The sequence below is a fragment of the Onthophagus taurus genome, chromosome 2 (assembly GCF_036711975.1).
Source record: "Onthophagus taurus isolate NC chromosome 2, IU_Otau_3.0, whole genome shotgun sequence".
NCBI classification, from domain to species: domain Eukaryota; kingdom Metazoa; phylum Arthropoda; class Insecta; order Coleoptera; family Scarabaeidae; genus Onthophagus; species Onthophagus taurus.
In genome coordinates, this window is record NC_091967.1 from 10,307,816 (window position 1) to 10,323,394 (window position 15,579).

A 15,579-nucleotide genomic window follows, 5' to 3' on the forward strand; every position below is an offset into this window, starting at 1 on the left:
TTTTTGCAATCGATTCTAAATCATGACCATTCATAAATCATGACTAGTTTAAAATCTTTATTAAAATAATAATATTTGGAAATTAAAAATTTTATTTGACACGATTATATTTTGTGATAATAGATGGCGTACTATGTAAATCAATAAAATTTAAATTTAAAAATTAACGTTTTTATTTCTATGTTTTAGTTGATAATAACATTAATTATTTTTTATATACATAATATCACATAGCATAGGGAACGTTTTACAAAGTGTAACAATTAAATTTTTTTTATTAGTTAACCTCAATGGTTGTTATTACTTTGTACATCGGAAACTTGTGGGGATAATTCTAAATCGGAAGTATCACTAGATCGAATTTGTGTAAGTTCTTCCGCTACGGAGTGTGAAGCAAAATTCGCGTATGTTTTCCTTCTTAAAACTTTCCTTGTTTTATTACTACTTTTTGTTTTTTCCTCAATTGCTTTGAATTTAGAAAGAGCAGTTCCAAAGGATTTCGATGGTTGTTTCAATTCCCATAAATAACTATCTTCGGCAAATCTTCCCTCATCCTCATCAGTTCCAGATGAAACTTCATCAAAACCCAAATCTAAACTTTCTTTTGATACTTCTCGATTAGTTGTTATATTTACATCTTTAGAAACATATTCAGTGCATACATTGTCACCTTTAATTTTATGATTTGTCATGGAATTTTCCTGGGATTCAATTTTCATTTGTAAATTTGCGTTCTCATCGACACATTTCGATTCTTCTAATAGTGTAAATTCACTATCACAAGAATATTGATGCTTTTCTTCTAAATAACTGGATGTAGTTTCTACATTTGTTACTTCTTTTAATTCATACTTAATTTCTGAACAACCAATAGATAAGAGAAAATTTTTTTGTTCAAACAATTTCTTTCGTTTATCTTCCTCAATTTGCTTATTACATCCAACATTAATTTCTGTACTTGTTACATCCTCCAATTTATACTGAATTTGTGAACATTGGGGATTTTGAGAAATTTCGTTAGTTTCACTATACTCAACTTTCTTACTACTTGAATATGTTTCAACATTAATAATCAATTCAGGAGAATTATTAAGGGTGGTTACGTCAACATCTTGGTTATTAATTACTGTATTTGTTATTTCTTCCAATTTATATTCAATTTCTGAACAATGCCTTGTTTCAGAAATAATCTCATCAGCTTTTATACATTCATCATTTTTATTACTTAAAGATTTATCACATTTTATATTCATTTCAATTGTTGCTAGTTCTTCTTGAGTATCCTCAACATTAGATACATCATTAATAATTGATTTAAAAGAATTCTCATTTAATTGTTGATTATCTTCTTCTTGATAATCTTGATTATCAATTTCCGCATTTCCTATTTCTTCCAATTTACATTCAATTTCTGAACAATGCCTTGTTTCAGGAATAATCTCATCACTTTTTATACATTCATCATTTTTATTACTTAAAGATTCATCACATTTTATTGTTGCAAGTTCTTTAGTATCCTCATTTAATTGTTGATTATCTTCTTCTTGACAATCTTGATTATCAATTTCTTTACTTATTATTTCTTCCAATTTATATTCTATTTGTGGACAATAAGTTGTTTCAGAAACTTGTTTAGTTTTACTACATTCATCAGTTTTATTACTTAAAGTTAATCCATCTTCATATTTTATGTTATTTTCAATTGCTGGAGGTTCTTTTTTAGTATCCTCTTCATTAGATACTTCAATAACCTCTTCATTAGGAGTGTATATAAGTGTATTTTCATCTATTTGTTGAATATTTTCTTCTTGAAAATCTTGATTATTAATATCTACTTCTTCCAATTTATATTCAATTTGCGAACAAGGGAAAGTCTCAGAAATGATATCTCTATGTTCCTCATTTTTATTGCTTAAACATGTTTGATCACCATTAAAGTTTATAATCATTTCAATTTTTGATGGTTCTTCTTTAGTATTTTCATCATTAAATTCTTCATCACTAATATCTAAATCAGAAGAATATCGTGTTGGTAAGTCTGTTTCATCATTTTGACCATTATATTCATTACTACTTAATCGTTCTTCATCTTTTAGTAGATTTGCATCTGTTTTCAAAATTTCTTCCTCAATTATAGATTTAGAAGAATTTTTCATTTCATTATTCTCCACACACACAATTTCTGCACCATCCTTTTCATCAACTTCAACATCAACACCATTTGTAAGTGGTTCTACATCACTACAAGTATCTAACGTTTCCAAATTTGATATTGGCCTCCTAAATTCTTCAACAATTTCATATTCAGGCGATGCATAAACGTCCGTTTGAGGAAAAGTGTCGCGAGAAGGTTGATCTTTTTCATGAAACGTTAACATATTTGGTGGCGTTTCTGATTTAACATCACTTTTTAAGATTTCGTCAATTATTGGTTGCTCTGTAGTATTAGAACGTCTTCTAATTCCTATTGTCGTGCCATCAATGATTAATTCAGAGTTTGAATTGTCAGATATTAATTTATCTACAATATTTGATGATGACGGTTCTTCTGCGGTGTTTAAATCTGAAAATTATTTATAAATACACTTTTTAAATAGATTCTGATAAAATTTTTAATAAAACGGGGGTTGTAACTTACTATTTAAACAAATAAAAAGCCCAACTAAGACAATTTTTTTTAAAATGTATCTTTATTCGAAATAATATACGAGAACATAGCAGAACTTACACATGTAGCTAAGATGATTTCACCATAATACAGTACAAGGATACCACTACGCTCACAACAAAGGTACATCGACCGAATATGTGGGAAATATTCGAGAGCCCTCGTCGCGCAAGCCCCGTTCTTAATTACTTAAATTATCTAAAAATAACTAATAACTTATATTTCAACTAACCCTCGATGGGAGCTTGCAATCAGAGAGCTCCCGTTTCGTTTTTTTTTTTAATTTTTCTTATAATATTTATTTAATTACTCTTTTTTTGTAATAAACTTAAATGTTAAATTGTAAATCAAAAAAAATATAGTTTAAATTTATTTTTCTCTGGTGGAGATTTAAAATGTTAAAAACTTAAATTTGTATTCTGAAAATGATTTAAAAAATGAGAATGATAACGATTAAAATTTTTTTTTTACTTAGCTGAACACAGACGTAGATATATTAACATCATCACAACATGCAAAAGGCATTTTAAAGATTTTTTTTATAACAGTATAATAGCTATGCAAAAGCATGATTTTTTCGTTTAAATAATTTGGTGTTTTTTAAATAGTATTATTAACATTCTCTTCGGCATTGTGATACCTTATCATATTATAATTCTTTTATAAAGTTCACCTGAGACTAACAATTTCTTTAAGAATAATAATAACAAGGATATATTTACGTTAAAAAAGTTGATATCTTTTTGTATTCGAAACTGACAAAAAAAAATAATTCCGTGCGATTTTTATTTTTATTTAGTAATCGAATCACAGTTTTGTGCATGTCAACGCTTCAGTTCTAACATTGAGCGGATTCTTTCCTTTCTTTTTTATTTGGAGGTAACAAGAAAAAAGTGCGCTGTTATTTGCGTGTGCTCTCTTCTTAATTACAATAAATTAACGTCCTTAAGTGTAATGTCGGGAAATAAGTAGAATCGGAGGGGAAAAATTCTAAATTTTCCTTACAGAATTTGACTAGTCCTTCTCAAAAAAAATAAAATAAAAATAAAAATTAATAAACCCAGAATGCAGCTATAAGATCAAGATAAACAAAAATGAAAAATTAATAAATTTTATCAATTTAATAATTTATGGTTTTATTATTTAATAGTTTATTATAACGGGGAGAATAAAGGAAATGTAGAACTTAAAAAAAATCTGCTAATTCGGCCAAATTGAGTGACGGGCAAACGTAGAAAAATAGATTACGTAATTAACTTATCACCTGTACAAAAAGAGTAAGACAACTTAACGAAACGAAAGAAAAAAAAATAAAAAATAAACCATCGCTCCTTCTCGAAGACAAGAATTAGACAATAGACACATTTACAGCAGGCAACACACACCATGTATGGGCTAACAAAGGATACCACGATCTACTGTTATAGGCGTTTTAGAGACGGGCGTATGAGGAAGGTGACGACACGTAGCCCCGCATTGAGCACATAAACAATTGGCCGTCACCGTAAACGCAGCCCTCACGGGACTATCCGCAAACCCATTCAAATTTTCGGAAGCGTATGTCGTCCTCGGGCTTGGTGTCAATTCAGCGGGGGGCAAACACTTACGCTGACTAATTGGAGTTGTCTTCGGTGTGGTATCTTTTGGTTCTGTTGTCTTTATTGAAAGAGATGGTAAAATGTGGTTCTTTGGTGAGATCCACGGATGTTTAAGTAATTCTTGAACTGTTGGTCGAAGTCTAAAATGAAAAAATAAACAATAAAAAAAAATGATAAACTCATAAAATAATGGCGTTAAAATGTCACGCTTTTAATTGAGGCAGAATATCAATCACGAATTACGAATCCTGGATAAATGGAGGAAGAAGCTAAGGAATGGGATGAAACCTGGATGAAGGTGGTCGATTTTCGAACGAGATAGGAACTGGTTAGATGTTAATTCGTAAAATGTGCCTGGAATTACTGAGTGCCAAGAATCAACTCCTAAGCTTGATTTTCGAATCAATTTCATTTCCTTTCATTACATCATCATCGAAATATTTTGAGATAATCTACGTCTGATTTTCTCACATCATTGTGTGCTTAAACCATGAATTGATTTATTTCTGTGATAAATTGCTGCATTCATCCAAAAATGTTTCTTCAAAGCATAAAATTCTTATTTTTTCTACTACAATTTCATAATTTTTTTGATCATTTAGTTTTGTTATGGTATATTTGGTTTGTTGTTTGATAAACTATTGCATTATTGCTAATAAATTGTTTTTGAGCGGGTTATCGATTCTCTGATTATTATCTTATCAACCTTCTACCTTTTGGTCACATTTTTGACGTAAATAAAAAGTTATTTTTTTTGTCGAAGTTGGCACTCATCTTCAAACAATAGAAATAAAAATTGATCCATTAAACTACATAAGTCTACATGAATTATTTCAGAGTATGTATCTTGCATATCAATAATTTATAATGTCCAGTTCACATTATTCCAGTCGAGTGATCGAAACCAGTGCTCGAATTCCACTGGAATAATGTGAATTGGTACTAGAATGCACTCATGCCAGTGAACTGGATTCAACGGTCTACTTTTTCACGTCAACCCACCCATACCAGCGTCACTGGAATAGTATAGATGGCTAATCTTGTGCTGAATATGTTGAAGAGTGAAGCCGCATTGTTGTAGTTCCATAATTCCATAAAGCAGTTAATCGAAAACCAAACTCTTCACTTTATTTCTCCGTATAGAGAACAAGTGTGTTTGTGGGATTTTTATTTTGGTGTGCGCGACTTTTTGATCGCACATGATGATTTTGGCAACCGAAACAGATGAGTGAAGCTTCTGTAACTATTTCCAGTAGGTAAAAAGGAAAGAGTGACTTCTAGTTTTATTTTTGCAGGCTTTGCATCGCTGAATTATGTATCGCTACATTGAATAATACTTGAAATCTTCAGCTGAAGCATCGAACCTCAAATTTGTCTCAAATGTCATAAAACTTTTGCTTGCATTATTTGACATGTGCGATTGGAATTTCGAGCTTGAACCCAGTCAGAAATGGATTAATAAACAAACATAAATGTACTTAATATGTATGTTTGATTTTTTTATATACTTACTAATAAAAGCAAAACTTTTAAAGCATTCTTAAAAAGATATAGAGTTAATGCCTTTTTAGTTTAGATCCATCCCTAACGTTTTAGTATTTTGAAAAGAATTATTTTTAACTTTATTATGACAATTTGAGATAGTATTTAAATTCCTGTGACTATGAAGGAATTTTTATGGTTAGTTTTGTGATAACTTTGCTTACCTGGGATTAACTAGAAGGCTGGATTTGATGAAGTCTATAGCGGCCGTAGATACGTCGCTGAAGTGGTCGGGTTCGAAGGTCAGTATGCACTGCGATATGTTCAGATATGTCTCTTGTTTAGTATCCCCTCCGAATGGCGTGTAACCGGATAACAGGACGTAGGCTAAAACGCCCACTGACCAAATGTCGGTCGCCAGACTGATTGGCTCGTAACTTAAGACCTCAGGTGCCACGTAATCTGGAGTACCTGGAAGGGAATCATTCAATCACAAATGTTTAGATATTAATTTTATTGACCTACCTAATAATGCTCGTACTTCTGCTCCAGGTGCCAGAAGCCTAGATACGCCAAAGTCGCAAAGTTTGATATCGTCGCAAGAATCTTCAACGGTTAGTAATAGGTTTTGGGGTTTGAGATCGAGATGCGCTATATTCCTTTCGTGAAGATAACCAAGTCCCTCGAGGATTTGTCGCATCGCGCGTCTCGCCTCAACCTCGTTTAGGCAGTGGTCCGTATCGAAGATGCGCTGAAGTTCGCCGCCAGCAGCTAGCTCCAGCACCAAGACAACATCCGAATTCGTTTCGTAGACCTCGTGAAGGCGAACGACGCGCCCGCATGGGGCGCACTTTCGCAACACGGAGATCTCGTGGTAAATTTCGGGCGTCATGTCGACGGCTCGGCGCCGTTTCTTTATGTACTTTGCCGCGTATTGAACGCCCGTCGTTTTGTGATTGGCGCGTCGGACTGTCGCAAATTTACCCCTGAAATCATCAAAAAAGAACTCGTTAACATTTACCAAATCAAGGAAAAGGTCAATGTATTAATATTAATAACTTCAGTTTGTTGAGTGAGTGCAAAACAAACATTAATCAGTGATCATCGAAGACAACCTGTGTGTATTTAGGATCTTGTTTTCAAGGTGGAAAAAAATTCGGATGTCTCAATGACGAAATACATATTTAGCGGATTTAGTCAGCTTAAATGACGTGGAACAAAAAATTTCCATTTTAATGTTTATTAAAAATAAAAAAATAATTTTAAGGTTTTCATATTATCAGCGTTCATTAGTTGTGTATAAAACGAGTAAATATGTTGATAATTAGGTAATCTCGCGTACAGCTTATATTTTAACAACGATAACAAGATATCAAAGATAAATGTTTATACAAGTGGGCATTTATCGTTGACTTTACTAAATATCTAGGTTGAAGGGTAAATACATAAAAGCCATAAATATATAAACAGATATCAAATATTAAAATTCGTTGTTATAAATAAAATTCTAAGTACTTTGAGTATGTTAAAATAAGTAGCTTCTAATTAGATATTATCGCATTTACCGTAAAAGACAAATCCCACCATGTGCCATTTTAAGCGTCCATAAAACTTAACTGTAAAGTTTATAGAGACGAAACTTCCATTAAACGCATGAAAACACAAGGATTTACTTTTGCTACTTTAACGAACTCCATACACAGTAACTGTTAAATTAAAAGATTTGCTTAAAAAATTAGAAAGACTCTTTTTATTGTGTAAACATAGAATAATTAAAGCAGCGGATGTTGTACAAAGTCCCTCTTTAAGAATATTGCGTTAAAACATCCTTCTCTTAACATCTCTAACTGGCGCAATATAAATTGCCTCATAAGCCGGCGTGCGCTTTTTGAAACAGACACGTACAGATGGGCTCCTGTTATTCCTAACGTCTTGACTGATGCATCCTGTCCGGTTCAAACGCAACTCGCGTCCGTAACTCTGTTAGTTCTTCGCAGCCCACGCAATTGCCCCTTTCTTCTTCGCTCCTAACAAAGCGTCCATCAAACAATTCGACGTGCAAATGGAGTTGGTCCATAAACCGGCCACTTAAAACTATTTGAGATAATTGGCCGGAACAGAACGGCTAACAATAAGCAAATTGTTTCGGCTTTGAATGCGGCCAAAGGTGTAAATTACACGAAGCCTCCGGCTGACTACGCGTTTATCAGCCGGGAACGTTATGAAATTATCGCGATTCAGAACTATTTAGGTTAACTTCCGTGGGCAAATAGTTCCATAAATCAGTTTAAGAGCCGGCTCGAATTTATTGTGGCGGGGAGATAACTCTCGCAAAGAACGCAAGAAGAATGCGAGCAGCACCAAGACCAAGCTCTCTTGTTTGGTTTATGGTTATGTGTTAGAGATTGAGTCGTCTGTGGGCGCTGCTTTAAGAGCGATACGACGATTTGATGGAGCAATATCACCGAGGAAATTGCAATAGAGTTGTCTTCCGGTCGATACACACCATTCATTCTAACCAATCATTTATTTAACTCACTCTAAGGATTAATTTACATATGTGGGAGGAAATAATTCGTTTATGAAAATACTATATCATTCAACAAGATCATGAATGTTACATCTTTTAATAATACAAGTACGAATGCTTTCACGGCCGGTGTTAATTAAACTAAAACTAGAAATAATACTAGCACTACCACTAGAACTAACACTAGACATAGAATTAGAAACTTTCGGGTTAAGCCATGCGTTTTTTGAAAAAAAGTTTAATGCCATGTTTCCCCGAGTTTTGTATAAATCAAAGAACGTTGGGGCATCTGAAGACGCACGGCTAAATCCGAAACTTTCTAGTTTTAGTGTTAGTTCTAGTTTTAATTGTTATTCAGCGTTAGATTGTTGTATATATTTATTACACGAAATGTAGAACTAACTGTAGAACTAGAATCATTCGGGTTTAGCCGTCTTGAAAGACGTGCGGCTAAATCCGAACGTTTCTAGTTCTAGGTCTAGTGTTACTTCTAATTTTGCACTAGCACTATTACTAGAACTAACACAAGACCTAGAACTAGAATCATTCGGGTTTAGCCGCCTTTAGAGACGTGCGGCTAAATCCGAATGTTTCTAGTTCTAGGTCTAGTGTTAGTTCTAGTGATGATGCTAGTGTTAGTATTTATCTGCGTTAACATTTTTTAACAGTTTTCTTTCACATTTTAACAGTTTAGTGACCTTTTTATAGCGAAAAACAGTAAACGTTCGAGTAGTTACGACAACAAAACAACATACACGTACAAAGTCGCGGTCCGGAGTTATCGCGGCGCCATCTCGCGGCCGTTTCCCTCGATGATGGCCATCCAATTACGCGTCCGCCGGATCGGTTTCGTCGTAATTTGAGATCGCCGTCCGTAGCGGCGACGTCGTCGGTACGCCACGACTTCCTGGGTTAAAGAACGTGGCTGGGAAGAAGAAATTTTCCGAAGCGAAAGAAGAGGAGGTTAGCGATGAAGCCCTCCGCCATCGGAACCAAGGTCACCGTCGATGGACGGAGCGTGACCGCGACGGCCCCTAACGCCTTCATTACGAACAAAGCGGATCCATCCCCAGGATGACAAAGAAAGCTGTTCCGCGTCGAGTAATTACTTTTTTACGAAGCTACAATTAATGATGTCCGACGCATCACTATTTTGTCTTTTATTGTTTGACCTTGTCCATCTGTTCGCAACGTGCGGACAATATATGATGTGATAAATTTCTAGGAAACTTGGGTTAAGGCTATGTCACACCAAATGCCATTTCTAAGATGTTAACAGAAAAAAGAATCTAAGAATAAAAGCTTTAGATTAATCATCAAATCTAAACATTGAAAATATCATAATTTAGATGTGAGATATTGTGTTGAAAGGATATAGTGGTAATATGTTGTACTTTGAATGGCAATTTTAGAAAAGCTTTAATTATGGCTATTGAGCTGTCAAAATTGATCAAATAATTTCAAATGGTGTTGGTCCCGAAGTGAAATACGGCGAAGTCCATTACGTTCTGTTGAAGGATCGCGCTTAAAGTTTGCTACGCCGATCGACGGAACCGACGGGCGGGCGGCTAATTGCCGGTGGTGTTGAAATATCTTTAACGAGTGGTAAATGCCCGTCATATTTAGGTTGCTTCCGCGCTGGCGGTCGCAGCTGTAAATCTGTGCATGAACCGTAAGTAGGGCTGACACAAATAATTTCGACGTAGCGAGGCGGCGTTTTTCTTCGTAGTTGAAAGGGACGAGCGCGAGTCCCGCCGAATGCCTACACCCGTATGGGATAATTTAGGAGGAGTCCTGCTAAAAATAAGCGACCAGGAATGCCGCATACCTACCACCGGATAAACTATTTGGCGCCTCTGCGAGACGGCCGTTTGTGCGACCGAAGAGAATAAATCACAAACAGGATAGGCTTTAGCCTAACAAGCAACGCATCATAAAAAATTATTAAAGGCGCCAAAAAATTTCATCACAAGCTAAAAACACATTCTTAATCCATTTCTTAGAAACCCCCAAAGAAAACACTAGAAAATCTAATTTACGATCAACGATTTAATGGCCGCGTGCAAACGTTAACAAGAAAAATGTTCATAATTCAAATAGTACAAGAAACGTTCCCACCATAGGAAGCGGTTCGCAATAAACCCGTAGACTCACTAAGACGCTTCCTGCGTGATTCATTTCGGAATCGATAATTACCTGGCACTAGTCGTTTAATAATAAACAACTACCACTATCTGCGCGAGCTTGCAATTATAAACAAACGAGAGTGAATGCGCTCACCTTGGGGCGAAGCACAATACAATGGTCCCGCATTCTTCTTACAATCGTTATGGTTATTGGAGCGACTAACAGAGGTAACATGATTTAACTTACCCGAGATATATCATTTCTAATACGATCAATAATGTAATAATATAAAACATTTTTTATAAATATATTAAAGTTTTGAAAAACATCTAGATTTGGAATATATGCCAAAATCATCTTCGTATACACTCACCAAATCAAAAGCATCTTTATGCCGCAAATCCATGTAAACAGACTCATTATATACTTCATTGAACTTTTTTGGCAGAAAAACTTACACGAAGTTCCTAAAGTAGGGTTAAGTTAAAATTGTACACCTAAACAAGAGACCAACGAACAAACATAGATGACACATAGTCTAAAAACAACAAAAACATGTATAAAACTAAAATAATACACATGTCACAACTTAGACTAGAAATAAGTAGTGACTAGAAGTAGACTAGACTGCAACCCCATACTAATCTCTGCAATACTAACCAATCTTTGCCAAGTTCCCCAGTAGCTCAAAGCCACCAGCAGGACGCAAAAGACCACACCATTCAGGTATACACGTAAGTATGCAAAAACTATTGCCAAGGACTACATATTTTACAAGGAACAAGACATAAAAGGACCATCACTTCCACGACAAGAACACCACCAGTCAACCATAACGGCAAATTTGATCACATTCAGAAAGTTCTCAACCCATTTCTACTCTTCTTCGTTTCCTTCTTTCTAATTTCAGCTTTCAATGTTACACCGCTCTGCTTCTCGTCGCAAATATCTTTCCCGCAAATAGTTTTAGGGTCATAAAAACTTCCTCCTCCCTAACCACCCACAACCAATCCATACCCTGCATCCGATCCAACCCCAACCTCAATAAAAATTCATCCCTAATCTCACTATACAACACACACTCATTTATTAGATCAGGCAAAGTCTCCCTTTCACAGCAACTACACCCATCCCTTTCCTACAACCTCAACTCCACAAGTTACGCCTTAATTGAACCATGTCCCGTCAGAACAAAACACATGCTAAACCTTGGGTTAAACCACTAAACAACCCCATACGTCACCCTACTCTTTTGAGCCTTGGGAAGGAGACAACAATAAACGTCTTCACGAACAGTCGAGCCACCCTAAAGACAATTCAGGTCTACATGTGTAAATCCGCACAGTTCAAAGAATGTACCAATAACCTAAGAAAACTCGCCAGGGTTAATGAAGTTACCCTATGCTGAGTTCCTGGGTTCCAGGTCGTCTTCAACATTGCACAAGCTAAGGACCAAACTTGTCGAGTTTGCAACGACAAGTCAGAGACTGTTGAACATATTCTATGTGACTGCGTCGCTTAAGACACAAAATTTTCGGAAAGGTTTGCCTGACACCTACTGACATAAAGGAACAAGACTTTGGAACAATAGTAAAGTTCATCAAAAATCTTTTGAGGGCGTAAGTTAGAATCAACAATTTATGAATTAGTATGCTCACAAGAAGTACTAGGAAAAACAATGATATATATTAATTAATATGTATTATCGAGAAAATAATTAATCCCTATTGATTGCAAAAAGAATTGTAACAATAAGGTTGATCAAAAAAGATTTTTGTGTAGTTTTATTTTCGTTGGGTCGTCGACATTTTAAAGAAGCAAGGTGTGTAACTAATTGGACGTGCAGACAACAGCAACACCACCATATGCTCCAAAAAGCAAGATAAAAAAATCAAATAAAACAAAAAAGAATTAGTGGTAGGATATTTTACGGTGCGGTTGAGAGCTTTTGTTCGCACGTTTCACAACCTACTCGGGTGCTCGCACCCCAAATCGGGACACTTGAAAATATCACAGAATGAGTCACCTGCTGCCTCTCGTGGCAGATAAACCGTTTCGTGTAGGGGCAAAAGTATAACCCGGGACGCCTTTGTTCGTACGGCAGCACACACGACTGTGTTTCCAAATTTGTTCTGTCGTTATTAAAATTTCCCTACTGCTATATGTGGCGAACGCACACTTACAGGACTGTATTAAGAAAAATGTTAATGTATTGATTATTTTAGAAGTTGATGATGATGAAATTGAGGTCTTTTATAGTGGTACTCAAACGGGACGTCCAAAACGATCAAGCTCCGTTTCCCCTAATTTCCCCGTCTTGTCAAACAGAGGTAATTGATGGGACGCGCCTAATGCGCCGACGGCGTCGATAGAGAGAACGAACGACGCTCGACGTCTAGACGGCCCGTTTCGGCGTCGGTGCGGTTTGGGGAATATTTTAACGGCACGGAATGCCCGTTCTCTTTTTTCGTTGGCCACCGACCAGAGCTTGCAGCTCGCAGACCGAAGAGCTGCTCTAATTGAGTGCACTCAATTATCGCATACTATAAAACATAAACAGGTTATAAGAGATTAGAACAAGAAAAATAACAAAATATTAAGAGTTATTACGATAACAGAAATAATAAATCGTTCTCATTTTCTTTAGTTATTATTATCAACCGCAAATCCATAATTTAGTGTTAACATAATATATCCGTATATCCACATCAATTATTACGTTATATATCAATTTGGCTAGTGTGGTAAGTCCAACTAATACGTGAAATACATCAGCTTGCTACAAAGTTATTATTGCAGGGACAGAGCATAATTCTCTTAGTTGGCGCCGAAAATAGAGGGCGCAAGGTATGCGTGGTCGTCGTCGTCGTCACGGGTACAATGAATGGCGGTCCAAAACAAATAGACAGCGCCGCTGAGCGCTCTAGATTAGCGGTGATAAATGTCGTAAGGTAAACGGTATGCGGTACTTCAGAATGAGATCGGGATCGTAGTAAAGCCCCTTTGCCGACAGCTACAGATGATGTCGACATTAATTAGCACGTCGCATTTCGAATGTTTACAATTTATCGAGTCGGTTGGTATACGTACCCCGTCATCCAGACGATACTAATTCGGGTGCTCGAAAGTCCTGGATAAAGAAACGACCGAGGTGACCGTGAACAGATCAAGCGGTTGTAATCAATAACTCAGGACATTACTTACAACGACTACAGAGATAAATATATACCAGCAGTCCAGACAGAAAACATAACTTAATCAAATAGAATTTTTAGAAATACTTAAATGATACAAAAAGGATGAATTTTATTTTTGTCCATAAATAAATTCAGCTCATTTTATGAGGAATATTTTAAGTAGGTATGTATTACATTGCATAATAGTAAATACAGTTTGTCTCCATATGCATATTATACAACAACAGAACACAATCATTAGCATACACCGTGTGGAATGCTATCCATCTATCGTTCGCATCCAATTAGTCACATCTGCGTAAGCCATATACACAAACTTACACATGTCCACGCCATATTGGCCGTCAATTGGCTCAGTCAGGCATGCGTGAAATGGTTTTCTGCAAATAGAAGCGCAACACGCCACTGACAATGCCCAGGAAAGAAACGATACGCTCGAGGAACTGCAATGTTTATTATTCGATGGCCGGCATGGAGATTGTATTGATATTATTGTGTGATTCTATGGACCGGCGAACGGTACTGACGATGCCATATGTCGCGATGGCGCCGCGACGTCGGCGCCTTCATACGCAATAATAAATAAAGGATAAAACACAATTTTCCACCTAGGTGCTATTTGTATGCCGTAATCCGTTTCGGTCGTAATGGTAATAATAAAGAGAACGTTACAACGTAACTGTAACAGCACACACACACACAGAAAGATACTTTTTCTTCGGCGTCAAAGAAGAAGTCGGATAACTGTTTAAAGTAGCGTGAATACGGTAGTCTCTAATTAGTTTTGTGCGGCGGCGGCGTTGCACAGACACTTGCAAAAATGGTTCGTGAATGCGAGATGCTTTTAAGCGTTACGGTATACCAACTTGTTATGCTATTCATAGATTTGTTTCCCACGAAAAGCTATTGCTGGTATGGGAGATTCGTGTTGTGTTATTGTCCTTACAAAAATTTCAAAAACGCAAGAATTTCATTCTGAAATCAACGATTATTTGGATATAAAACAAAATGTACAAATAAATTAAAAGTAAGAGTAAAACCGTGAATGAACATACGCCAGAGCAAAGCGAAACTCGTTGCACAATTAACAACAGTAAATATTTATCACACGCAAATCTCTACATCCACATCTGTAGAATATCTATCTTACAAAACATCAGAGTGAATCACGCGATTTAATCCGAACATAACGACGTAGATACATCATGTCGCCGAGCAAATAAACGGTCTAGCAAATTGACCAGTAAAACGCACAAAGTTACAATCCTTAACATACACATACACTACGTTTGGTCTGGGACGGTTTATTTAGGAAACGGATCCATTCAAATACAAGCGTGCGCGTTTTCATTGAACGAACTCGCATACGGCCACGTCAACGGCGCCTCGTAAAAATAATAGTTGAACTTGGTCAGTGAACCCAGCGAGGAGAATCAGTAGTGAATCATAATTCCGCGGCTCGCCGGGAAATTTGCCAACCATAACCGAACCCAACGCGCGTAAAAACGATACGAGCGAAGCCGGAATTATAAATAAACAGGTAGGTAGGTATAGTAGTAGTTCGCGCGGCGTGCAATCCATCAATCGTACGGGCACTATTATTAGAGTGAGTAACTATGAAAATGTTACGGTGGAGTAACCCATTAAAATAACGCAACGAGGATTCTATGGCAAAAAGTGAATTAAGTTGTCATTTATTATACAAAAAATGTTGATTATTAAATAATAAATGTATTCTAGATAAATGTTGCAAATTTATTTATTTAATACCTTTCTGAATCATCAAATGTCATGTATTACATAGAGTTGAATTCGTATTCAATGGTAAATTCTAATAATGAATCCATATAGTGTTGCATTTAGAAATCCAAAGTGTCTCAAATTACAAGAGTCTGGAATCTCTGTATCATAAATTTTACACAAATCTGTCTCTGAATATGTAGTAGTAATGGGATATGGCATCTGCAGCAGAGGTGT

General features: G+C 35.9%; 1 protein-coding gene across 2 annotated transcripts in view; it reads right to left on the reverse strand.

Annotated features, from left to right (window-relative positions):
- Positions 1 to 155: 155 nt before the first annotated feature.
- The window catches only part of LOC111426841 (Death-associated protein kinase related), a 49,712-nt gene continuing 34,288 nt past the window's right edge, over positions 156 to 15,579 (reverse strand). Inside the window, exons 2-5 of one of the 2 annotated variants that reach the window (XM_023061644.2) lie at positions 6,274 to 6,734; positions 5,973 to 6,219; positions 4,276 to 4,406; positions 156 to 2,563 (exon numbers count right to left, since the gene is read on the reverse strand). In XM_023061644.2, coding sequence (XP_022917412.2) covers positions 288 to 2,563; positions 4,276 to 4,406; positions 5,973 to 6,219; positions 6,274 to 6,734 — 3,115 coding nt within the window. In that variant the 3' untranslated portion in view covers positions 156 to 287. Of the gene's footprint in view, positions 2,564 to 2,663; positions 4,407 to 5,972; positions 6,220 to 6,273; positions 6,735 to 15,579 lie in introns of those variants that run through there. The other variant, XM_071194147.1, reaches the window with a different exon arrangement.